The sequence below is a fragment of the Myotis myotis genome, unplaced genomic scaffold, assembly GCF_014108235.1.
Source record: "Myotis myotis isolate mMyoMyo1 unplaced genomic scaffold, mMyoMyo1.p scaffold_m19_p_5, whole genome shotgun sequence".
NCBI lineage: Eukaryota > Metazoa > Chordata > Mammalia > Chiroptera > Vespertilionidae > Myotis > Myotis myotis.
In genome coordinates this window covers 9,817,862-9,838,734 of record NW_023416357.1, presented here as the reverse complement: position 1 = coordinate 9,838,734, position 20,873 = coordinate 9,817,862, and the positions used below count along the sequence as shown (strand labels likewise).

Sequence of the window (20,873 nt, the reverse complement as noted above, 5' to 3'; positions counted from 1 at the left end):
ACGGCTGGGTGATGCGTTTCAGGAAAGAAGAACGCCGGTGTTTGGTTAGAACCAACAGAACTCGAGCAGCCGTTTTCTTGTCGAGTCCTCGGCACTGGAGCTCGTCCTCTTTGCTAGGGCACTGCCCCGATGGGACTCAACCACGCCTTCTCTTTGTTTGCCTTTGTGGCCCACTCCCCAAGCCAAATTCCTGAGACAGAGTGTAGCGAACACTCATCTCTGCTGTGGGCCGCGTGCAGGAAAGAGTTAACGTCGCAGGCCTGAGGCTGTTGTCTGCAGAAGGGCCTGCTGGTGAGGTTGGCCTTCCCCGGTGTCTGGGTGTTCCTGCCAGTCTCAAAGCTGATGAGGGCGGTTCTCTGTGCCCACAGTGTTTGTGCAAACAACGTGATTTATGATGAAAGCCCGCTTTCCTTCTGGGAGCCTGGAATTTCGGTGCGTGCTAGGCAGGGTGCAGATGTGACCAACCCCAGTAACAATGTGGAACGCAGAGCCTCCAACAGGCTTCCTCACACAGGAACCCTGCACGCAGTGACTGCGTTTCTCACTGCTGCACAGGGTGGCGGGCTGGCCTGGATCGGAAGGAGGGAGCATGGGGTTCTCTGCATTGTGCCCGTCTCTCTCCATGATGCTCCGCCTGGGCATCCGCACCCCATCACCATAATAACTCTTAGCCACGAGTCCAACTGTGTGCTGAGTCCCCCGGGTCCTCCCAGCAAGTCTTTGAATATAGGGATTGCCTTGGGGATCGCACACAGGCCACCTCAAAGCACTAAGATATACACTGAGTGGCCAGATTATTATGACCGGCCAGATTATTATGACCACCCCATCAATACAATGAAGTGAATTAGTTATGCAAATAATAATAATAATAATTATTATTATAAAACCTTGAGAGTATTTGCTTAGGAAGTTTTCAATATTCAGTGTTTTTGGAAGTGCCAATGAAGTACTGATGGGGTGGTCATAATAATCTGGCCGGTCATAATAAGCTGGCCACTCTGTATACTAGTACCCAGCGGCAGCAAGATTTTGCTATTGTTGCACATTCCTGAACATGTTGTTCCACAAAATCTATCTCTTATGCAATATGCGGTCACATCTGTTTCTCAGGGTTACTCAGAGATGCTGTTCACCCTAATTAGAGAGATTCCTACTTTGTCTTTAAAACATCTGGTTGGCAGGAAAGCCCTCCTGGGCCTCTGCGGTATCTCGTGATACTTCCCTTCAGGGGCAGGAGGGCTGGCTTCTTGACACGGGGCACCCGACTGGAGTCTCCTCCACAGGCTGGTCCTGCCCAAGGCAGCCTGGCTCTATTCAGTCCTGAGGGCCTGGGGCAGAGCTGACTTTCAGAACCACAAGGCAGCCTGGCTCTATTCAGTCCTGAGGGCCTGGGGCAGAGCTGACTTTCAGAACCACTGCTAAAGCCCCGTGGAGCAAAACCCCCTCGGTCTCCAGTGCCTTGCATCTTGGGTTCCATTGTTCCTGCCCACAAGTTGCTCCCATGCAGAGTCAGCAGCAGCTGGTTTGTGTTCTCTTTGCTGCCTGGCAGCAGACATCTCAAAATTGTAAGCTTACAGTGTAGTCATGTCAAGTATGCTGTCCCCACAACACAGATTTCTCAGGAGTCTGCAGAATGGGAAGACCTATCTCTGCAAAGTACTGTGAGAATGTGGTCTGAGGCCAGTCTAACCTGATCGCTCAGACCAAGGACATGGCCTCCACTCCCGGGGACCCAGATCTCAGAGTTCATGTGACTTTACCCGGGTGGCACCCTAGTGAAATCAAAGCCGCCGGGCGCGCGCAGCCCTGTAATCTCCAACATCTAGCCGAGTTATGGCCGCCCAACTGATGCTCAATTATTCACAAACCAATCAGTGGGGAAGGAGTCCAGACAGTGCTGTTGCTAAGCAATGGCTCCCATCTCCCGTGGGCCCAGCTCATGTGGCGTCAGTATTGGACTAAATGGCACTTTTTGTGCGAGAACAAAATGGCCACTGTGCCCCTCCAAGGGCTCAGGAAAGCCAGAGAGCTGGATCGCAAAGCTGCTTCCTGCAGCTTGCTCCAGCAAAGACAGGAAAGTAAAAAGAAACATATTGTTTCCCCTCCCTCTTGGCCTCTAACTGCTAGGCGTAGATTTTCTCTTAGACTTTCCAGAAACCTCACCCCGGGACTAAGATCAAGAAAAGAAAATTCCAAGCTTTTCCTCAGAGTAAATGCAAACAAGATTTTGAGTAAAGTCTTTAGCTCCAAGGGACACTGAGTCTCCTTCCCCCTGCAGGGCTGTGGCTGGGCTCTGTGCGGGCACCCAGGGACCGGGGAGCCTGCTGGGACCTGCCCGAAAGCCGGTCATGCCGCTGCTTCTGCCACGCCAGCTCTGTCTTCCTCCCCAACCCACACCAGGACCTTCCTTTTCAGTCACTTCTTCACTTTCAGAGTGACCTTAAATTGCATAACTTTAGGGAAAAAAAGGACTCCCTTTTCTCAGGACCACAAACCACATATAATGTGCAACCATGGTCACCAAGATGGCAAGGCCTGAGTTTGGGCCTCCCTGGAATGTTAGGAGGGTAAATGTGAGTCTGGCAACAACCTTAGAACAACACTTTAAATCAGTGGTTCTCAACCTTCCTAATGCCGCGACCCTTTAATACAGTTCCTCATGTTGTGGTGACCCCCAACCATAAAATTATTTTCGTTGCTACTTCATAACTGTAATTTTGCTACTGTTATGAATCATAATGTAAATATCTGATATGCAGGACGTATTTTCATTGTTACAAATTGAACATAATTAAAGCATAGTGATGAATCACAAAAACAATATGTAATTATATATGTATTTTCCTATGGTCCTAGGCGACCCCTGTGAAAGGGTCGTTCGACCCCCAAAGGGGTTGCGATCCACAGGTTGAGAACCCTGCTTTAAATGGTTTGGCCTTTCCTGGAGCCCAAACTATTCTGGCAAGTCTATAAATGGCCCTCTGAGCTCCTTGTTGAGCCTGTGGGCACCTGCGAGAGGGAGGCTGATGCTGAAAAGGCAGAGACTGGCCTTGGAGAAGGTTCTCTGGGCTCTAGTTACACATCACCTCTCTAGCTGCCTTCTCCTCCGTTCCTCTGTGCACTGAAGTGGTCTTTGAAAACACAAATCTGATCATGTCACACAACCTCCCCCTGGTCTGCATGGCCTGGCATGTCTGGCTCCGCGCATATCTTGAGTTTCGTCGCTTACCCTCTGCTCCAGCTGCACCATTCAGTGCCTTCAACCTGAGTGCACCCTCTCACCACACGTCTTTGCACATAGACTTTGCACATCATCCTTTCTCCATCTGCTTGCGGACAGGACATGAAGAGGTCCCTGTGCACGAAGCATTTCTCTTCCAGCCTTAGGTTTACTTATATTCAATTCCTGGGGGAGCCCTAGCTGGTTTGGCTCAGAGAATAGAGTATTGGCCCTTGGACTGAAGGGTCCTGGGTTCGATTCTGGTCAAGGGCACGTACCTTGGTTACAGGCTTGATCCCTGGCCCTGGTCAGGGTGCGTGCAGGAGGCAATCACTGGATCCCCCGCCCTTCTACTTTCTCTAAAAATCAATGGAAAAATACTCTTGGGTGGGGATTAACAATTCCTGGTGAGAGTAGCTTGTTAGAATACTGTGTTGTTTAATAACTAAGGAAGTTCATATGCACAGCTAGTACTAGTGTTAAAATCTACGTTGAGTTAGTAGCCTTTCAAAACTTGCCATCGGTAGAGTATCAGTTCCACAGTAGTCAAAAGCTGAAGCAAACGAAGTTTATCACCATGATATCATCAAAGCTCCCAGCTGTTTTTAATCCATCTAGATAATTCCTTGCTTTTAATGAGTCTGACCTCCAAGAACAACAGGAAGTGTGAGAAAGCCTGTCAAATGCTTCAAAATTCGGCCTAATGTTCCTGAACACACACTGTTTATTGAGTAGCAGCCATAAGCAGAGAACTGGGCTGAGCACTGTGGAAAGACCTTGCAACATCATACTTGTCCCTGCAGCTTATTGTCCGTCTGCAGAGTTAGGAAATGCAAGTTCAATAACAACAACCCCAAGTCCCACAGCAGCAGGAGAGACTTCAGGCTTACACGTGCCCAGTGGGTTGTGTAAAATGAAGTGTGAAGGGCACCTTGAGGAGGGAGGTCTCGCAGTGGCTGCTGGGCTCCAGAGCCACTGGGACTCAGCTGGGGTTTGAAATAACAGCAGCAGCTACTGTTCTGTGAGCACTTTCCACGTCGGGCATTGTGCCGGGTGCGTACACCTATTTTCTTTTTATTTCAGTGCCGCCTTATTGGAAAAGCACTAAAGCACACCTGCGCAGCTGAATAAATGCAGTTATATACCTGCTCCATGGCTGGCAAAATGCAGTTCCTCTCAAATGGGTCTGTAGAGTCAATGCGAGTCCAATCAAAATCACAAAAGCCTTTGCGACCCTGTGCTCTTTTCCGATCACAACCACAAAGCTGTGAATGGACACCTGACCGCGTGGCACCATCCAGCAGAGGCTTGTTTTTTCTCACGGAAGAATCCAGGGCAGGAGCCTGGGCTGACCTGACGCAGGTGCAGTGGTCGGCAAACTCATGATCATCAGAGCCAAATATCAACAGCTCTTCTTCAAAATGGACTCGCCCAGGCCGAAAACCGGCTTCTGCTCATGGGTCATGAGGTTTCAATCACACTGTATGTGCGCCCGCACGTGGTATTTTGTGGAAGAGCCACGCTCAAGGGGCCAAAGAGCCGCATGTGGCTCGCGAGCCTCAGTTTGCCGACCACGGTGCTGGAGGAACCCTCCAGGTTCCCGCTGCACCTGAGCCAGGTGGTTCCCATCTTCTGCTACAAAGTGCTGAGTCCCTGCGGCATCTCGATGGCGCCCCAGCAGAGAGGCCGAACCCCAGTGCTGATAAATGGAAGGAAATACTTCCCTGGGAGTCCCAGCAAAGTTCCGACTCCCACTCCATCCCATTGGTCAGAACTGTGTCGTCTAGACACACAGCTGCAGGATTGGCTGAGAACTTGAGGCTTGTTTATTTTGACTTATTTATTTTTTACATTTATCTTTATTGTTGAAGGTATTACAGATGCCACACACACTGATCCTCTCCACCTGGCTCCTGCCCCCGCTGCAGGCCTTCACTATTGTCTGTGTCCATGGGTTATGCACATATGCATACAACTTCTTTGGTTAATCTCTTCCCGCCCCCTCCTTAGCAGCACCTCCACGGAGAACTGCTATCATTCTCTTTCCCACATGAGAAAACCTACACATTGAGAGTTACCTAACTTGCCCAAGGTCATATAGTTAATAAGTAGAAAAGCTGGCCACCAATGCAGGCAATCTGATTCCAGAGCCTGGACTTCTAACGCTGTGCTTAGATTTGAACCTGGGAGCAGATGGAAAGCATCAGGGGCGGGGGGATGGTGTTGACCCAGAGGGGTGAGGGGAGACAGTCATACAGAGAGGGGTAGGACGTAAGGAGGGAAAAGTCCTTTGGGTTCATTCCATCTGCCTGGTTATGCCTTCAGGGTCAGAGCCTCCTCAGTCCCGAGATTGAAATAATGATGACATAACTAGGCACAGGTTGTCAAGAAGTAAAAACCTTGTCCAGAGGCCAAAGCCAAATTAGCTAACAATACGAGCAGGGTTAGTGCATTAGGAGATGCCAAATGTGAACAGAGCCAGAACCCGCAATTTATGGCAAGTCCAAGGCGGGAGCTGGAGCAGCCAAGGTTGGGTCCAGGCATGTTTGGAGATTCAGATGAATGAAGTAACATGCAAGTTTTAAAAACAATGAGGTAATTCTCTACACATTGACATGGAAAGCTGTCTAAGACTTGGAAAGATGTCCATGACATATTAGTAAATTAAAAGTAGTTGTGAAACAGTATGCAGGGAAGACTACATTGATTGACCCCCAGTATATCCTTTTCCAACAGTTTGGGATACAAACTAAAACCAGATTTCCTCTTTCGAAAAGTTGAATTGCTCTCAGTGACCATTATATAAAGCTACCTGGTCTGAACTTTTTACACTTAATTGGTTATTCCATCAGAAATCTCATAACATTTTCCTCACGTTTCTATCAGAAAACACTTCAGTGTTGAGAAACCATCAAAAGGATTCCTAGAGGGCCTTTCAGTGTTGCCCACACACGGAAAATGAAGTGGCAAATTAAGGACGCCAGAAAATTAGCTGGGCTGTCTTGAGATATTGATTTCACTGAGATGGAGGAGTAGCTCTGGAGAAACTGTTTCAGCCATGAAACCCTCTCTCTTCTACGGCATCTGGACACACAACCGAAGGCTCTCTAAGCTCTGAGGAAAGTGAGCGTAAATGTTTTAGCAGCGAGTCTAAGGCATTACCTGCTCTGAGAAGGAACTCCTTAGACCAGCCGTGGGCAAACTACGGCCCGCGGGCCGGATCCGACCCGTTTCAAATGAATAAAACTAAAAAAAAAAAGACCGTACCCTTTTATGTAATGATGTTTACTTTGAATTTATATTAGTTCACACAAACACTCCATCCATGGTTTTGTTCCGGCCCTCCGGTCCAGTTTAAGAACCCATTGTGGCCCTCGAGTCAAAAAGTTTGCCCACCCCTGCCTTAGACACACCTGTGTTCCATGTCTCGGAGACGGGAGGTCAGGAATACTCAGCTGAGCCTCATCATGGCAGCTCGGACCACGAGAAATGGCCAAGATAAAAATGATTTCAAGCAAATGATTTGCTTTATTAGGTTTGGATCACCCTCTGGACTATAAGGAATGTCACAGGGATTTCACTGAAATTCTTTAACTCCAGAATTTGTACTTCTAATTTTCTACATCTTATGGAAAAATGTACTATTCATTTGCACATTCTTGCAAATCCTTATCAAGAACCAAGAATTTGTATGAAACTGCCCGGTGCGTCTCCGCGGTTGTGGCTCAGGAGCCCCATGGGACTGAGGGCAGCGGTAGCCTGTCCCAGTGTTTCTCAGGGACACCTGTCTCTGCTCCTTCTCGCACTGCCCTGTTGTGTGTGAGAGCCAGTGACTGCCAACTAGGCCCGTCCAGGTGGCCAGGCTCCCTGAGCTTTGATCCCAAACTTCCAGCTCTCTCGGTTCCTTTCCCCCAGTCCCATACCTGGTTTGCGGAGCCCCACCACAGGTTCCTCTTAGTTGTTGACTTATTTGGGCTTTTACAAACCTCAGCTCTCAGGTTTCAGCTTTATAGGGTCCTTTGACTTCAGTGTCTCCTGAAGCTTTGAGCCAATCTGGTCAGGCCTACCGCCAGGAACCCTGAACTGCCTGCCGGGCTAGCCAATTCACCAGGACATGAAAAGTATGATGGGTGAGCGGCACTTATTAGAAAATACAAGATTAGGAACAAGAGGGAAATACACGCATTCCATTTTAGATTTGGGGAAAACTGATGGGGACACTTAGGGAGAAATTCCACGAAACCCACTCCGAATACCAATCTGAACAATGGTGCAAGATTTGCCAGAAGTATTCTTTCTCGGAAACCAGTTTTCTAAAAATCATTAAGCCTACGTAACGAGTTCCTGATCAAAGCCACACATTTAGTTCCGTGCTGGTGAACTATGACATGAACTTGCGGAGGTGGGATGCAGCCTACCTGCAGTGCAGGGCAGATGGTGCGAGCCAGGATCCCACTGTCCACACTCTGTCTGTCTCCTGTGGCGGCACCGGACTAAAGGAAACCCCTGAGGCCCTCCCTAAGCACAGCAGCTGTGTGTGCTCGAGCCCAAATGCAGCTACAAAGCGCCAGGTGGACTCAGCTCTAAAATGTGCGAAAGAACTTCCCCAAGGCTTAAACAATTAATGAAGCTCTGGTACTGATACTTTTAAGGACAACTTAAAAAGTTAATAGAACATTGATTTTTAAGATAGGCAATTCTTAAAATGTCATCCTAATGTTAACAATTCAGTGTTAGTTTAAATACATTAAAGTTGCCTGAAGTATTGTATTCTTTATTTTTTCAAGCAATGACTGTTTTATTTTTGTTATATATATTTTTATTGATTTCAGAGAGGAAAGGAGGAGAGAGAGATAGAAACATCAATGATGAGAACCATTGATTGGCTGCCCCCTGCACGTCCCCTACTGGGGATTGAGCCTGCAACCCGGGCATGTGCCCTGACTGGAATCGAACCGCGACCTTTCAGTCTACAGGCCGATGCTCTATCCACTGAGCTAAACCTGCTAGGGCAAGCAATGGCTGTTTTTTTTAAAAAATTGTTAATATTACTATCATTGTTTTTTTTTAAAAACTAACAACTGTTTTATTAAGGAAATTGTCAAAATTCTTCTACCAATTAGCAAACTGTTAACATACTCACATGTGCACCTGGTGTTGCTGTAGGTCAAAACACAGATGGCACACTATAAAGGTGGGTGTTTCAGTAATTCGGGGATCAATGTCGTTTGGGGGTCATTTGATGCCCCCACATGCTTCTTGCACGTTGGTGTCAACACTGTGTTCCATGAGGAGCTGAGGGCACTAGCGTTGGACATGTTTCCTTTTAAAAAATTAGTAACATCCCATTTCCAGCAAAAAATCCCTCTGATGTTTGCTCCTCTCTGCATGGGCTCAGCCCCGCGTGAAGTCTGGCACAGGATTAGGCTCCCTCCTGAAGTGCCTTTCTGATTGATCTATGCAACAGCCCTCAGATCTGAGAGCTTGTGAGCTGGAAGAAAAGCTCCCTTCAAAGCAGGCTTCAGTTTCAAGGACCCAATTAGTCCTTATCTCCTCAAGCTGCTGTTCCCAAGTCTTCCTTTGGCCATTGTTCCTATTTATCGCGTTCGCTTTGAGAACATCTTGCTTTTTCCTAAGCGTCCCTTGCATATCTTTCAACACGGATGCCCAAGCAATACTATATCTGGTACAATGCTTAGGATGAGGTCCAGGGCACATTCTTGGACATATGCAAAGGGAAGAAAGAATAAGTTAGGCCAAAAGGCACTACTGCCCAAGATAGTGGGAAAGTCTTCATTTCCCTTTGCATGTAAAACACCACCTAACAATCAAGCCCAGGGCATTAATATATTACACAGGCCCTTCCTGTTGCAGTAACACTCGTATTTTGAGACATCAGTGTTTCAGAGGTGCTCATGGATCGATGCCGTGTTATCACCTGCTGTAGCTAATAAACTGATTTATCAAACTGCCGTTCAGAGCCCCTCTCTCTCTGAAGTACATCACGGACTCACAGATTTGTAGGGGCCTGCTCTCCATGGGAAGCACCTCAGACCCATGAAAAGGAGAGAATGCTTATTAAAAACATGGGTTACATGCCTGCGTAAACATTCTGGGGACCAATGAAAAGGATGAGACAGTATGAAGAAAGGTTCTTGGCTCCAGGCTGGAAGTTGTAAGAGATGAGGTCATTAAGATAAAGTTCAACGTTGAGAGTCATAGTTGTAAGGTGAGATTGTGGTGGTGGCTAGAGCAACCTGGGACTGTAGCCATAACAAGGGAAACGGGACAGCTTTCTAGACAGCACGGTGGGCAGTGGCAGGGTGACCTGAGGCTAGAGGTCAAACCGAAGATAAAGTGCCTGATGCACTTTGCTGGCCTAACACGCCGGCCCTGCCTCCAGGCTGGTTACAGTATCCCTGTTTTCATTTCCGAGGTCCCGAGAAACCTTGTGTCACAGTCATCCCAGATATTAAGACGCTTTACAGCATGTGTTTCTGCGTACTTGTCTGCATACTTTATTCGATTTTTGAGTTCCTTGAGAACAAGGGCTTAGTGCAGTGATGGTGAACCTTTTGAAAAACCCTAACTTAACTCTGGTGCCGTGTCACATATAGAAATTTTTTGATATTTGCAACCATAGTAAAACAAATATTTATATTTTTGATATTTATTTTATATATTTAAATGCCATTTAACAAAGAAAAGTCAACCAAAAAAATGAGTTCGCATGTCACCTCTGACACGCGTGTCATAGGTTTGCCATCACTGGCCTAGTGTAAGGCCCTAATAAATCTTTATTTGCTTTTGCTTGATTTAATGTAATTTGATTTAACACCCAATGCATGTTTGTTTTAAAATTCTGTTTCTTTAAAAAATGCTGACTGTGCAAATAAAAAAATAAAAAGCTGGAAAAAAAAATGCTGTCTGCTCTCAGGGCTCCTGGTATAGGAGAGGCTAAGAATGGATCCCCTTTAACTACCACAAGCCCCCCCATCTTCTGTTGCCGTCTGGGGAGACAGCACACACAACCCTGGCTGCACATGGGAGGGGATCCTTCTGAGAGGAGGTGATGGTGGAATACTGTTTCCTGCTGCAGACAGGCCCAATATGACTATTTTGTCAAGAAAGTGAACTACAGGGGTGACTATCTGCTTTTCACAAAAATTGTGCACAATATTTTTGTGAAAAGCAAGTATGCATCTATATGCTTTTTTTTTCTGGGGAGAAATTAAGTTTTTACTTCCTGCACCTTGTACAGCCCTTGCCAACACTCAGCAGCCAGCAGGGGTCTGTTTGACCGGAGCGGGTGGGAGTGCCAAGCGAGGCCGACGGAAGAGCATTGCTGCCCGCTGCCCGGGGACGGGGACGCCCCGCTTGTCCTTGCTCCTCACCGGCCGCGTGTGCTCACTCGCAGGCTAAGGGGCAGCATGTGCCCCTTTCTGAGAGAGCAGGGATTTCCACTTTATTTGTATGTTTTGAAATGTCCACACCCTTTTCCATGTCCAACCACTGTCACTACTAACATTTATTTGCATGGTACTTCTTTTGCAAAGACTTTACATTAGACCTGTGGGATACACAGGTCTTCGGGGAGTAGGACTTGTGTGGAAGCGAAGTGAGGCTTGCTTTCCCTCAGGTAGGAGGCCTATTTTCTTGTTCTTTTCCTTAAGTGAAAAAGAGCAGAGATCCTGTGAGAGCCACACTGATTTGATTTATTTTATTTTATGTTTAAAATATATTTTTATTGATTTCAGAAAGGAAGGGAGAGGGAGAGAGAGAGAGAGAGAGCGAGAGAGAGCGAGAGAGAGAGAGAGAGAGAGAGAGAGAGAGAGAGAGAAACATCAATGATGAGAAAGAATCATTGATTGGCTGTCTTCTGCACACCCCCTACTGGGGACTGAGCCTGCAACTTGGGCATGCGCCCTTTACCAGAATGGAACCCGGGACCCTTCAGTCCGCAGGCCAATGCTCTAGCCACTGAGCCAAACTGGCCAGGGTAAACAGCTAACAATCCGAGCTGCTCAGTAGCAGCAGGAGACCCGGAGGCTTCAAACAGCAGGTGACTTTTCTAACAAAGTGCACAGTTGGGGTTAGGCTCGCAGCCACAGAGCAAAAAGGAAAAAAGGTTTTTTGTTTTTTTCTTTTCCTCTTTTTCTAAAGCAGTAGCTTAACTTGCTGGCTCAGCACATGTTTTTCCCTGTGATAGTTTGGAAAAAAAAACACTTGGACGCCCTCTTTCCCCTTAGCCCTTCCTCCCGCCCCCGACTGTACCATTCAATCCGAGATACTGGGGTGACTAGAGAGGATAAGGAGTAAATCAGTAATTGCCAAAAACGTTGCCCCCACGTTGCTCAGGGCAGTGCCTGATCCTTTCTTTTGGGGGTGATTGTAATGATCAGCTCAGGGCGGTGCTCTGCTGACAAGGTCACAGCCGAGGGAGCTGGACTTGGGACTGCGTGGACTTGAGACTGTGGCTGGCGGGAAGGGGGAGGGAGAGGGGAGAGGGAGGAGGAGGTGCTGGGAGGTAAACAACAGGACTATAAATATCAGAGGTTCTGGCGGGCCCTGGCGGAGCGGCTGCGGAGCAAAGAGGAAGGTCGGCCTCGAAGGGGCTGTGTAAGTAGGAACTCTGTTTTGCACACTGGATTCTTTTACAGTTTGGTAAATAAGATGATTCTGAGTCTGGTGAAGCGTTTCTTTCCTCTTAGAATAGGTTTTAAACGAAGAGGTAGGTAAAGAAAATACAGAAGAAAGAGAATACAGCCCTGTTACACGGGGTGTGGCGGGTGTGGTTCTGTGGCGGGCACCTTGGTCGCTGGGGTTTCTGCCGCTCGGCACAGCTGAGCTTGCAGGTGGGAGCAGGGGAGGGGGAGAAACTGGACACTTTGACCGCAAAAGCGGTGATGTTCTAGGGGCAACTTTGCATGTTCAAGCTTAAGTACTTCCCGCTGAAATTCAGAGTGAGGACTCGAAGGGCAAAAATAGCCCACAGAGTTGAAGAGCAGAGGCCATTCTACAGGGATTAGGAATGTCCGGGATATTGTGAGCAGTTGGAGAAAAGAGAGAAAAAGGAAGGGAGAGCAGGTTTGGTCCACTGTGCAGGAATAGTCACCCCTGCAAGAGGTACTCGCACGCATGTCATGATCGGTGCCTGGGACAGAGTTTGCAGTTCAATGGTGAGTGGGTGCTCTCAGGTGAATGAGGAAGGGCCCGCGGACGCCCATCCGAAGTTCAAGGGAAGAGGATAGGAAACTCCTTTTTTAAATATTAGAGTTTTTAAAATGTTATACTAGTTGGGTTGACCTTAATAAATTATTTATTCTTTCTTAACCACCCCTCTCCTCATTTAGTTAGGCTCTTGTTATGAAATATAAATAGGAATTTTGTGGTGTTAAATAATGTGGAAGATTCTGATATCCTGGCTTCTAATGTGGAATTCTAACCAAGGTGGGTCTGCCTGTGGCCGGCAAATCAGGTTTTGTGATTGAAAGTGGTGAGATCAGTGACATTTATAAGTAAGATCTAATTGTTATTGGATCAGATGCCAGTAAATCCAATTTGGTTATTTATCTTCATTATTTTTATGTAACTGTCTGACAGCTGTAATTATAATCAAAAGTCTATTATGTAAAAAAAAAACAAAAGATCTTAAACACAGTTGAACAGCCTGTCGGTTACAACAACAGAGGGTAATCTGAAAGTGTGAACTCTAATCCACTACCCTCTGCCGATGGCTTGAGTTATTATTTTTTTTAATCAAAAAACAAAATAAGGGACAGGAGTGAAATAGCCTTTTCATTTATACTCATTATGCAAACATTTGAACATTACGCGCTGTGGAAAAGTGAGAGTGCCAAGAGCTGACTTTATGCTGAAGGCTCTGTATTGACTGAGTTTAGATTCTAGGCAGTAGGGATACACTAGCCATCCCAGGAAGAAACAAAACGGCCTGCATGATTTTAATGCCCCCTTTGCCATTCTAGGGCATCGGCAAACAAACAAAAAGCCCTGGCTGCTGTGGTTATTACAGGCGACCTACCTCCAAACTACCCCAAATCTCAGGAGCTAAGAGGTCAGGTTTTAGATTCAGCAAACCGGTTTGAGCCCAGTCTTCCTGGGATCTTCCTGCCTGTGTGGACGTGGGCAAGCTGCCTAAACTCCCTCTGCGCCACGGTTTCCTCAACTGCAAAATAATGCTCACGTGGTTGTTAGGATGAACTGACATGATATACGCAATTGCTCAGCACTCCTGCATCCAGTTTTAAATGCTCGATAAATGGTAGCTAAAATAAGGATAACTATATCAATACAAACACTATACTAAAGAATCCCCTAGATCTCATCTAGATATATCTTCTCCTTTTTTAAATATTAGAGTTTTTAAAATGCTATACTAGTTGGGTTGGCCTTAATAAATTATTTATTCTTTCTTAACCACCCCTCTCCTCCTTTAGCTAGGCTCTTATTATGAAATATAAGTAGGAATTTTGTGGTGTTAAATAATGTGGAAGATAACCAGGTGCTATGAGTCCCATCTATATCTAGCTGTGCACTGAGCCCCAATCCATCTGATCCTAGCCTCTTGATTTTGGGCTCACTCTGGGAAACTTATCATTAGCGTCCAATTCTCTCCCTCCCTCCCCCTTAAATACAAACTGGTTTTCTTTTTTATCCCACGTCTGTTCCTGAAAAGGCACTGGCTTCCTGGCTCTGGAATTCTGCCCCCGTCTCTTTCCGTAGTCTTACACTGAAATGATCAGGTGTGGCTTTTTCTTGCTCTGCTCCTCTCGGCTGAGTGTCCTCTTCTCTTCACCGCCTCCTACCAGTCACCGGTTTTATCTGTAGCTGCCTGCTGAGAGCTAGCCCTAGCGCTGGGAATGGTTCCAGGCAGGCATTTCACTCTCCTACTCAGAGACGGCAACTTTTTACCCAAGAATGTGTCGTCGAGTCACAGAAACTTTCAGAAAGTATCTGCAGCCAATAGACTAATTGAGTGTAGATTTCCGTGAGTCTTAATGGCACAGGGGGCAGGGGCTATGCAGTATTTCTCCGCAGGAAGGTTTTTTCCTTGGTCCGTACTTATCTTGGATGTGGAAGTAACGTTTGGGCAGGTAGCTTTCTATCTGAAGACATTCAGATCCTTTAATATCGGCAGAGCATTAGGCTTTTTTTTTAAAAAAAAATATGTTCTTATTGATTTCAGAGAGGAAGGAAGAGGGAGAGAGATAGAAACATCAATAATGAGAGAGAATCATTGATCGGCTGCCTCCTGCAAGCCCCCCACTGGGGATCGAGCCCACAACCCAGGCATGTGCCCTTGACCAGAATCGAACCTGGGACCTTTTAGTTTGCAGGCCGAGGCTCCACCCACTGAGCCAAACCGGCGAGGGCGAGCATTAGGCTTTTAGAAACAGGAGCGACAATAGGGAGCTATACCCAAGAGATTTACAAATGAGAAGGTTTGCTCCTGAAGAGCTCAGGGCCTCCCGTGAGCCACCTCCGTTTCATGCTCTGTTCATTTCCGTGCAGAATCCCCGGTGTACCCTTTCCTTTCTTAGATTGGTCAAGGGTGGAAAGAAGCAATCAGAACTTGGTGTATCTCAAAAATCAAACCATGTTACAGAATGTTACTTAGTTATGGCGGCAGAGTCTCAAACTTTCCCACGCACCGTCTCCTGGAGGTGGGCTTGGCTCCCTTTCAGGCACATCTCCATGGCGTGCTGCCTGTAGCATCTCGCTAAGCTGGACAGTTCAGGGGTCCTTGGACCCCTACCCTGCCTCTGGCTGACCTTTTCACCTTTCAAGGAAGATTTGGTGCATGGAGGTCCAACATAATGAGCCCAACAACGTGGCGACGGGACCCAGGGCTACATATTTATAGGAAAGAGGGTTATACTGGACTAACAGAAATGCCTGCTGAGGACCGAAGCCGTCCCTGAAGATGACAGAAAGCGCTTCTCTTTTTCAGGACAAGCCCAGCAATGTGGAGAAGCCTGGGGATCGCCCTGGCTCTCTGTCTCCTCCCCTGGGGAGGCACGGAGAGCCAGGGGCAAAGCCCCTTCTGTAAGCCACCTCCGGCCTGGAGCATCGGGGAGCAGGACCCAATGCTGAGCTCCTCTGGCTCCGTGGTCCTGGTCGCCCTTCTGCAAGCCAGCTGATCCTTCTGCCTCAGGCAGGCCTCTAGGTAAGATGGACTTGCTGGGGTCTGGGGTCTGGACCTTCTTCAGGGAAACTGTTAAATACAGACATAAAGTAAAATAAAAATAGAAACAATATATTTATGAAATCACATTTTTGGAAAAACCATACATCTTTGGATAGAACATGTTAGAAGAAAAAAGAATAGGAGGATATACGCCAAATGTTTACAGTGGTTTTCCTGGGACTGTGACAATTTTTTCTTCCTTTTGTGGACCTGTATTTTATACTGTCCTCCTACATAGGTATTACTTGTGTAATGGAAATGTTCTGAAATGTACTCTGCAAATACCTTAGTCATTTCAGGGTAGCAAGCAAAGATGAAGGCTTCACCAGAGTAGAAGAAACACTAGACTTGCCACAAAGGTCTTGGGTCATTGAACAAGCATGTATATTTACATACATTTGTTAAATCTATATAACAAATATGTGTAAAAATATTTGTTGGGTTACTTGCCAGATATTGACTGGGTAGAATTCTTGGTAAGATGGATTAAAAATATACACTTCATAGGATTAATTTGAGAACAGAATGAACTCACGTTTGTGTAAGCATTTAGCATAAGGTTTTAACTGGGCACAAGTGCTCAGTAAATAATTTAAAAAATGAAAGTTTTAGTCCTTTACACTATATAGAAGGGGTATGAGTAAGTAAAACATAGTAAGAATGTTTCATGTAGAAAACGAAGAGTGAGGAGGAAGAGATAAGTCACTAATAAAATTAAGTGAGATTAATCTTTTTTTTTTGTATTTTTCCCAAATATTTTAGTTTGGAAGACCTGCGAGTAAAGCTGGAGAAAGAAGGTTTTTCTAACATCTCCTATGTTGTTGTTAATCATCAAGGACCCCCTTCTCGATTAAGATATAATCTTCTTAAAAATGCGGTTTCAGAACATATTCCTGTTTATCAACAAGAAGAAAGCCAAACAGATGTCTGGACTCTCTTAAATGGAAACAAAGATGACTTCCTCATATATGACAGGTATGTACATACACACACATACACCCATGTACAACACCAGAAATTAAAGATGCCTGCTTGTATTTAATTTAATAGAAATTGATTTGAGATAAGGCCCTTGCTTTTATTTTATTACCAAATATTTAGTTTCAAAGTGAGCCCATTAAAATATTTGGTTCTGATATTTTTGAAATAATTTTTTCACAAAAAATTCACTATCCCAGTAGGGAACTAAAGAAAACTGACTATATTTCCCCCCTGTAAATTGGTGTTCTGGTTAAACACAAATGAGGATCGATTTGTATATCACGTGCAATTCTAATCTAAGAATATTGCAGGAGAATAACTTTGGGGAGACTGGATGAAAGAAGGTGAAGGGATTAGCCAAAGAACATATATGCATAACCCATAGACACAGACAACAGACAACAGTGTGGTCATGGCCAGAGGGAAGTGGGGGTAGGGGCTGGGTGAAGGTTGGCAAGGGGGGATGGGGACATCTTGTAATAGTGTCAACAATAAAAATAAAGAAAACAAACAAAAAGAACCACACTCTGCAGACCACTTGCTTATCTCTAATCTAATTAATACTTTTAAGACTGCATACCTGAATTTTGGAACTATAAACTGTGTTAATTATTTAGGGATAATAATTGAATCTGCTTTTGATTCCATGAACAAATAAAACAGTGCATATATTAGGATGTTATTAACATTCCTAGTGGGCACTGTGTTTCCTGTTGGTTCTTCAGAGATGGTGAACCAGACTTGGCCAGGCCTAAGTCCTCCTTGGTCTTTCTTGAAATATTTTTAATATTATGTCATCCTTTTAGGACTTCAAAGTTCTACTGCAAAGTATAAATATTTGCTATTCACAGAGAATCGTATATACTGGGTGAAATGTGTGCAAGAAGGGCATTTCACCTCCACCATTTCTGATCATGCCCAATGTTGTAACACTGTGTCTTTCATTGTGAAGTTTTTGTTGCTTCAGATTTATTTTTAAGAAAATGGACCACTGACCAAGAGTCTAGGATGTTTTGTCAGGCTGTGACTTCTTGTGTGGACTTCGTGCTGCCTTAGCAGCTGTGAGCAGCACATATGATTTGCAGAGATTAATTTGTGATGTCAGTGGTTTGGGCATGGGTAGAATTTTTAGGTCAATTACAAAACTATATTTGACCAAGTCACAATGACTAGACTACAGTTTTGATATTGCTTATAGCGAGATATCTGTAACATTTCTAAAAGCTAGTGTTAGACTCACTGCATCTTGCTCTGACCTGAGCTGGCTGAGCGCCAGGAAGCTTGAGTCCCGCCAAAGAACCATTCCTGAAGGTCCGACCTGTCTTAGTTATGAGACCCCTGGCCCTACACAGCCTTCTTCCAACTGCGCTGGGGCAGGAGCACGATACAGAGAACACTGTGATGACGCCATCTTTGTCCTTTTTTTCCAGGTGTGGCCGCCTTGTGTATCACCTTGGCCTGCCTCTCTCCATCCTAGGGTTCCCGTTCGTGGAGCAGGCCATTAAGATTGCTTACTGTGAAGAGAAATGTGGAAACTGCTCTCTCACGGTATTTTCCTCAATGATTTTTACTGGGAGAAAAGAGGAGATCTTTAAGGAGTTATCGAAATAAGTTAATGTTTCCTGACCAAGTTAGCTAGTCACTGTTGGTGTACTAAAAAGAAACTGCAACAGTAATTTTTATCATCACACACACTCCCTGTCATGTGACCTATTCTTTAAGATATCTTTTCAAGATCCATATTGCCGCTTTGGTCTAGAGTTTAGAGCAGTGGTTCTCAACCTTCCTAATGCTACGACCCTTTAATACAGTTCATGTTGTGGTGACCCCCAATTTCATTGTTACAAATTGAACATAAAGCATAGTGATTAATCACAAAAACAATATGTGTTTTCCGATGGTCTTAGGCGACCCCTGTGAAAGGGTCGTTTGACCCCCAAAGGGGTCGCGACCCACAGGTTGAGAACCTCTGGTTTAGAGCATGAAAAACGATTTAGATCACATATTGCAGTTACCAGCAAATGATGCTGTGAGAGTGTAAGTGCTCCAAGAACGCAGCCAACATAAAGGCACGTCAGTGTAAAATCCTGAGCGTGGTTCACGCAAGAGCATAGAGACAGCAAAGCGCGACCACAGTGTGTCGCCTGACCTGGAGCGGGGCCCAGGGAACGACTTCACGGAGCGAGGGCGCGAGGCGTTCAGCTTTTCCCACGGTCTAGGCTGCCTGCCGTCCTGCAGTTGGATCACGGCATTTACTCTGAAATGGGATTCGTTTTCTACTCGTTACTGAGATTTCTTTCCCAACACACAAAGCCAGTTCCATCCTAGGGAACTAGCTGGAGTTTCATGGTCGCCCTGCAAATCATTTTTCGGGCATTCACGCTGAATCTATGCACGTGTTGATGAGTGATTGATGAATTTGTTTCAGACACTGGAAGATGAAGACTTCTGTAAGAACATATCTTTGCCTACTGTGAACAAAACCACCGAGGCTCCGGAGCCACACCACCACCACCACCACCACCACCATCACAAGCATGGGCATCAGCACATTCCCATGGCCCAGCTCTCGGAGGACCAGCAGCCAGCGGCACCAAACGCGCCTGAGCGCGTCCCTTTTCCAGGTCTTCACCACCACCTTAAGCTCAAGAGCCCCCAAAGACAGGGTCACCCTGTGCATTGAGACGAGCCAGGAAGTGAAAGTTTACCACTCTCTTCTCCACAGAAGAAACTCTGAGGAAAGAGGTGTATAAATCAGTTACTCTGAAAGTTGCCCAGAGAGTCAGAGTCAGCCGCTAGCAGCTGATGCTGACACTGTCGCCATCTGGTATTTGAGCACACAGGGTCCGCAATCACCTGACAGTGTAGAGAAGCCCTCCCCTCTTTATGCAGCTGATTGGGGCTTTGGGCCGAGGAGAACGTCATTGAGTCTTGACAGTGACGCTTGCCTCCCGCGGCCTGACAGGCAGGTCAGCTCGAGCCCACAGAAGCCAGCAACACCTGAAGCTGAAAAACTGAGGCAGAAATGTGACAGTGACCTTCAAACTAAATATCTAAACTAGGATATACTCCCAAGTCAGTCTAGACACAATTTCGATTAGCATATTTATAAACTACCTAATAAATAATGGTAAAAGTTAGGAATTGGATTTGTGCAAATGAAGAAATCTACTATATTGGCTTCCAAATTTTAAGATTTATGCCCAAGAAAAATTTGACCCAAACCTTTTTTTTTTCATTAGAGGGCAACTGAAAGGTGATTGCAGTGCTTGGTTAGTCTGTCTTTCTTTTTCTTTTTCCAGCATTCTACTTGCATTAATGAGAACAGGAACATAAACTATGACCTAGGGGTTCCTGTTGGATAGTTAGCAATTTAGAATGGAGGAAGAACAACAAAGACATGCTTTCCATTTTTTCTTAATTCTCAAAACAATGTTACCTTTGTCTTTTCAATCTTACAGTTTTAACTGATTATACCTTTAAAGGAAGAAGTGAATTCTTGCTACTTAACATATGAGTACCTTGCTACTGACTACATTTTAAATATCCATTTATACTTTTTTATATCTAAGACTCAAATCTTAAATTTTATTATCACCTATGAAAGAAGGCTTTATCTATTGTTTTCTTTACCTTGCATTGTATCAAACTCTTTAAGATTTGAGAATGCCTTTCTTGAAAGATATAGGGGGAAAGAGAAAAGAATGTTGTCTATCTCTTGATTGCTTAGCAAGTATTTCCATAGTCAATGATGGTTCACTAGGTAAACTAAGTCCTATGAACCTGAACTCCGTTATGGTTAATACTATTAAGTAAGAATGCAGTATATAGTTGGCCAAAGTGTGGATTTATTTCAATAAACTCAATTTAAAATGTCTAAAGCTGTCTCTTACATTGTTATTATTTAGGCAGTTTATTATATTAACAACAGAAGTAAAGTTTTCAACTGCTTTTAAAGGAGTTAAATAGCAACAAATGAATTTACTGCTGTCCTTAAAACCGTCTACGTTTAAGGTGAGGATCCTTGCCAACAGAGAGGCGCTGCTCCAGTTCTCGAATGGTGTTACGAAGAGTTGCAATCTCCTTGTTTTTTTCTTCTTGAAGATGTTGAAGCTTCTAAATAAAGCAGAAAAATTTTGCTATTGTAATCCAAAAAGGATAAGATTAAGTACAAGGAACAACAAAACAACAACAAAAACTAAAATTCTAGTTTAAATAGAAGTAGGTATTCAAAAAAGACCTTACATTTCAAAAAGTGTAATTTTGTTTTTGTGGGACTTAATGGGGTAAAATTGGCATAAGGATGCAAAAATACACATTAGCACCATTTGTTTTAGTTTGTTCCCTTCTCCCTAGAGAACTTGAAATTGTAAAGCATAAATAAAGAAGGAGTTGAACAAAAAGAAATGTACTGTGTACTGAAATAGCTTCAGAAGTCAGTCCACATTAGTTCAAAATACA

The 20,873-nt window shown here is 45.1% G+C and overlaps 2 protein-coding genes across 11 annotated transcripts in view; one reads left to right on the top strand and one right to left on the bottom strand.

The window, feature by feature from the left end:
• The first annotated feature begins 11,703 nt into the window (after positions 1 to 11,703).
• Positions 11,704 to 20,289, top strand: LOC118655985 (selenoprotein P). 4 transcript variants are annotated; one of them, XM_036308613.1, is made up of 6 exons: positions 11,707 to 11,842; positions 13,772 to 13,775; positions 15,195 to 15,410; positions 16,194 to 16,406; positions 17,843 to 17,960; positions 18,841 to 20,289. In XM_036308613.1, the coding sequence occupies exons 3-6, from the start codon at positions 15,208 to 15,210 to the stop codon at positions 19,459 to 19,461; spliced, it is 1,155 nt and encodes a 384-aa protein (XP_036164506.1). In that variant the 5' UTR covers positions 11,707 to 11,842; positions 13,772 to 13,775; positions 15,195 to 15,207; the 3' UTR covers positions 19,462 to 20,289. The 4 variants fall into 4 exon arrangements, with proteins under 4 accessions (XP_036164505.1, XP_036164508.1, XP_036164506.1 ...); XM_036308612.1 differs by lacking the exon at positions 13,772 to 13,775 and having other exon boundaries at positions 11,704 to 11,842; XM_036308615.1 differs by lacking the exon at positions 13,772 to 13,775 and having other exon boundaries at positions 11,704 to 11,842; positions 18,841 to 19,416.
• CCDC152 (coiled-coil domain containing 152) overlaps positions 20,241 to 20,873 on the bottom strand; it is a 26,239-nt gene continuing 25,606 nt past the window's right edge. For all 7 annotated transcript variants that reach the window (XM_036308617.1, XM_036308622.1, XM_036308619.1 and 4 more), the window contains one exon: positions 20,241 to 20,528. In XM_036308617.1, coding sequence (XP_036164510.1) covers positions 20,406 to 20,528 — 123 coding nt within the window. In that variant the 3' untranslated portion in view covers positions 20,241 to 20,405. The remainder of the gene's footprint in view (positions 20,529 to 20,873) is intronic.